Source organism: Varanus komodoensis, unplaced genomic scaffold, assembly GCF_004798865.1.
Source record: "Varanus komodoensis strain SLA01 unplaced genomic scaffold, ASM479886v1 scaffold20_1, whole genome shotgun sequence".
Lineage (NCBI taxonomy): Eukaryota > Metazoa > Chordata > Lepidosauria > Squamata > Varanidae > Varanus > Varanus komodoensis.
The window spans coordinates 14,554,667-14,559,654 of record NW_025335587.1 but is presented as its reverse complement, the minus strand read 5'-3'; the positions used below and the strand labels follow the sequence as shown (position 1 = coordinate 14,559,654).

At 45.0% G+C, this 4,988-nt stretch overlaps 1 protein-coding gene across 1 annotated transcript in view; it reads left to right on the top strand.

Moving 5' to 3' along the window:
* Positions 1–1,791: 1,791 nt before the first annotated feature.
* The window catches only part of CALN1 (calneuron 1), a 98,995-nt gene continuing 95,798 nt past the window's right edge, over positions 1,792–4,988 (top strand). The window contains exon 1 of the mRNA XM_044430307.1: positions 1,792–1,929. Within this exon, the coding sequence (XP_044286242.1) occupies positions 1,792–1,929 (138 nt within the window). The remainder of the gene's footprint in view (positions 1,930–4,988) is intronic.

Here is a 4,988-nt window from a genome sequence, read left to right as displayed (position 1 = left end):
GAGAGAGAGAGAGAGAGAGAGAGAGAGAGAGTGAGAGAGAGAGAGAGTAACATACAACTGATTTATTCAAAAATTGTGGGTTTACATTCATTCCATTGAGTTAATTTAACCCCATAGTGAAGAAATATGTTAGGAATCTACAATGTCTTATCCAGAGCATTTGTTTTGCCCTTTGGGTGGATGGGGGGAGTCAAAGCATTAGTTCAAAAGTTGATATTTCAGTGCTGACCACCCTGGTCAATCATGCATCATGACTTGATTAAATTTGCTAGGACATTGCGGGAGGAACACTAGTTCAAGTTTTCACCAGGTGGTCATATCGGTTAATTCAGCCCTGGCAAGTTAGCAAGACTTTCGCCCGGCAACTAAAACAGTACAAACCCCTAATTAATTGCTGTTGAGAGGATGCAATGCTGAAGAAATGCTGAATGAGTTCTTGGCTTGTTTTGCTGGGTAACCAGTCCAGCTTCTCAACAGTTCCATGCGACAGGCTTGGGGTGGGGGTGGGGGTGGGAGAGACTCAGTCCTGAAACAGGGAAAGCTTTGTCAAGATCAGTGCTTATTTTCCTCCTCAAAAACGTCAAAGGATGGTAGAACCATCAATATTGTAGACTTCAGAACAGGCTAGACCAGCAGCAGGTTAGCAAAGAAGCTTCTCCATCTCTCAGAACTGCCTTATGTGAATATTCCTGGAAGCAGATAAAATGATTTGATGAAGGTGACTATCTTTTGGCTTTCCTTGTGATTACAGGATTTGAAAGGTATAGATGCATATATGCAATAGTCTTGGAAAAAATGTTTCTTTTTCTCAAATGTCTAATCTTTTAAAATGTTTCAAAGGGAGAGAGTTTCTGTAATATAATATTCTGCATTATTGGAAGGGGGGTGCAGGTTGCTGGTATTTACTGTGAAAAAGTCAGAATGGATTGCCTTTATGCCATTTTATATCTGCTCTAGTTTCTTGTGGAGTTTAGTCCGAATGTTTTCTCCCCATGTTTCTGGGATGAGCAAAAGCAAATGACCTCATTCCAAAGGTCAGGCATCTTGTGGTACTTGTGTGACCGTTCTGTGTTCCTGTAGCTAATACCCCATTGGAAAATAGTCCATCTTCACGCACACCCTTTACTTCAAGAAAAAAGGGAATTCATGTTTAGATGAGAGCAAAGAAGCACCATGTCTAATAATGAACTCCCTGCTCTTGTGTCCACGGGACAGGAACCAAAACAGGTCACTGAGAAACAAGGTGTGTTTGTGTGTGTGTGTGTGTGTGTGTTGGGATAGCCCTGGAGATCCCAGCCAGAGAAGCAAACGTGTAATTTGCTTTGAGAGTCATAAAGATGTCATAGCAAGCATCATCCAGGTTGAGCGTGATTTATTTCTCCTGGATCCATGCAAGGAATACTGTCTATCATCTGAGTGGAGCCAAAAAATAATTTTGTTGGGGGTAGTTTCTTGTACACTAAAAGTTCAGTTCTTCCTGGTGTGAGTGAAACCTTTGCAACCAAGTCAGGTTTGCTTTGTGTTCTGTTCCTCCGCATCTGGTGGACTCAGTGGCTCAACCTCTCTTGTTCATGGAGGGCCTGAGATATACAGAAGAGGGGAAATGTTGCTATTGGTTGTTATTTCGATGGGAGGGAAGGAACAGGGGAACAGCATGGGAAATAGGGTACTTTAAGGACCTGGTTAACAGGTGCGACCTGTTGGATTCCTTGCAGAATCACTTTGATGCCTTTGAAGTTGCGGTGAAACACTTGGCCCCACGCCTTGGAACCGCTCTCTGCCTTGCGTCCAATGGGGTTGACGGCGCAACACGAAGAAGGCCAGCCCAAGCCTGGTGAGGACCAAAGGGCCCATTCTCCTACAGTGAAGGACAAGCTTTCAGAAGACCCCTTGCCAAGAATCAGACCCTTGGAATTCTCCAACTGGCAAGTGTTCCATTTTGTTTGCTTTCTTAGTTTTCTAATAAGACTTTTGCATCGAGCAATGAAGCACAAGGGCGCTTTCTCTGGATCAACGGCCCTGCTTGGTGTTGGAGGGCCTGGGGCCCCAGTTCCTGTGTGGCCTTTGCAGAAGAGCCCAGAGGTATGAAATCACACATGATCTTCCTCCAGGTCAGAGTTGTCCTGCGTTCCTTACAAAGCTGGTCTAACTGGAACCCTCTGCATGAAGCGCCCACATATTTATGCATGCATAAATTCCAGGTGCATAGGGAGCAAAGGGGGTGCACAGAAACTAACACGTGTGCAACTCTGCATGCTGGGAAACCCTTTGATCTTAATGTTTTGTACATGCGTAGGGCAATACATGCTGGGAATGTGGGAGAGGTGGGCTCAGGCACAAGATATGGGCCTGCTTATCTCATTTCGTGGGTTCATAAAATGTCTGAGGAGCCCTCAGAATTGCAAGAGGAAGCTGGGCAGGGGGGATCAAAGGTACAAGGCATGCTGGGTGATTATTCATAATCACACATGAACTTCAAACCTAAATGTCCGAAACCTGAATGTACTATTATAAGCACAGAGCCTCGATCGTGCTGGCAGACAGAGGCCGTGCTTCAGGGACGGCCAGGGTGTTGAGACCTTGTGTTGGAGCTGGCGCTCCACCCTTCTTGCTTCTCAACAAGATCTTCATTCAGACATGAGGACCTTCTCATGTTTCCACCTTCTCTTAAGTCCAGTCAGCACCTTGCCGAGCAGTCTGCTGGTGCTTCTGTGGCCCTCATTATAAGAGTTGATGAGGAACTCAGGGAGTTTATCTCATATCTATTTTGGTTCCCATTTTATTTATGTCTGACCCAAGGTAAATTCAGCAAGTTGTCTCTGGAATTTCCGAATCATTCCAGAATCCAGAAGCAGCAGGGATAACTGCAACCAGAGGGAGGCTGAGATACAGAATCTGTCCCTGTCTGCAAGGAAATTTAGGGCCCTTCCTAACCTTACTCCTGTTGTGGGTTGGCATTTAAGAAATGAGGTTCTGAAGAAGTCTGATTAAGCTTTTATTTTGCAGGGAAATACTTGCGTTGGGAAATGATAAACAATCACAGGCAATTTGAGACATTTTAAGCAATATCGGGCTATTATTTAAAGAGTGGCACTTTATTCGGTTTTGTAAATCACTTCTGTTCAAGAAGCTCTTATTTTTGGCTCATTTTGGAAGGTCATTCTTAATGGTGGTGTTAATCCAATGCTTTAGGAACCAGGTCTCTGCATTCTTTTTAGGTAAAGAGGCATTATTCTAGTGCAACAATTGAAAGGTTTTAAAGCAGAGACAGCATTTCTTAGAGGTGAAGACTAATTGAGAAATTTATTAAAATCTGGGGCAGTGAGATCTAGAGACCCAAACCTCAAATTAATTTGAATAAGGATAACTCACATGTTCTGTCACTGCTGCTGGTGATAGGGGGACATCGGATGGGGTTTGCTCACTTGTGGGTTCTAGATTAGAATTCATGAATTGGTTGATACCGCATCTAACCAATACAAGGCCTGGAAATGGGACTTTACAGAATAAAACCCAAACCGTTAAGAATACACCTTTTCTTCCATATTATGAGATGCTTATTCTACTCTAACCTTAGCATGATTTGGAAAGCATCCATGAATGGCTACTGGTAACAGACATGAGATCAATAATTTTATTAAGCAGAGGAAAAAAATAATTACTTCTGGAATATGACAGAGTTAATGCCCCAGCTACCGCATAGCCTCATTATTTGCAGAATTTTTACATCTCTAGTCTTTCTATAAAAGTTTTATTACATGTTTTCTTTTAGAAATCATTTGAGGGGCATCAAGATGCATTTGTCTTAAATATTTTATTCATTGTTCTAAAAAGGATTGTATTTTGTAATCCACAGCTGTTCAGTTTTTCGGAAAGGAAAACAAAGGCAGCCATTCACGGGCAGCCATTCCCCTCTTTTTTTTTTTTTTTTGCTGGACTTCTCAGGCCTTCACCTTTCTAGTTGTACATTAAATGGGCTTTTTGGGAACTCTGCTGTATGATGCTAAGTCATTATTGTTCCCTTAGAAGCTCTGACCACAACTTTAGCTGCTGGCCACAGTCCTTGCAAGACCTTTGCTGCAAGTTTTGGCAAACTAATGACATCTGTGTATTCAGCAGTTTTCCTCCAAGCTCAGCCACTTACATATTTACATGCTAGACATGTGAGCAGGTTGTGAGCGGAGCTGGCTGGTGCCAGAGGTCAGACTAGATGGCCCAGGAGACCCCTTCTGACTCGCTCTAGAAACAGAGCAAATCAGAAGGGGCCTCCCGGGCCATCTAGTCTGATCTCCGGCACCAGCTGGCTCCACTCACGACATGCCCACCATGTGCATGTCCAGCCTATCCTTGAACACCCACACCGATGGGGCCTCAACGACCTCTCGTGGAAGCCCATTCCACACCTTCGGGGTCCTGACTGTCAGGAATTGCTTCCTGGCATCTAAATGGAAACTTGGTTCCCTGAGCTTTGCTCTGTTGGAGCGCGTCCTGCCTTCCTCTGCAGGGGAGAACAGGTCTCTGCCCACCTCCATGTGACATCCCCTCACATACCTGCATGTCGCCAACATATCCCCTCTGAGTCTCCTCTTCTTCAGGCTGAAGAGACCCAGTTCCCTCAGTCTTGCCTCATACCCCATCCCCTGCAAACCGGCCACCAACCTTGTGGCCCTGCGCTGCACTGACTCTTACCTGGCTGTATCCCTTCTGTAATGAGGGGCCCAAAACTGAGCACAATACTTCAGTTGCAGGCGCACTAGAGTCGTGTAGAGTGGTAGTAATACCTCTCTTGATCTAGAAGCCACACTTCTGGCTATGCAACCAAGGGTGGCATTCGCCCTCTTGGCCACATCACACTGCTGGCTCATGTTCAGCCTGCAGTCAACCAGCACCCCGGGGTCCCTTTCACAAGTGCTGCTCTCCAGCCACTTGTCTCCTAACCTGTACTTATGACACCTATTCCTATGCCCCAAGTGCAAGGTCTTGCACTT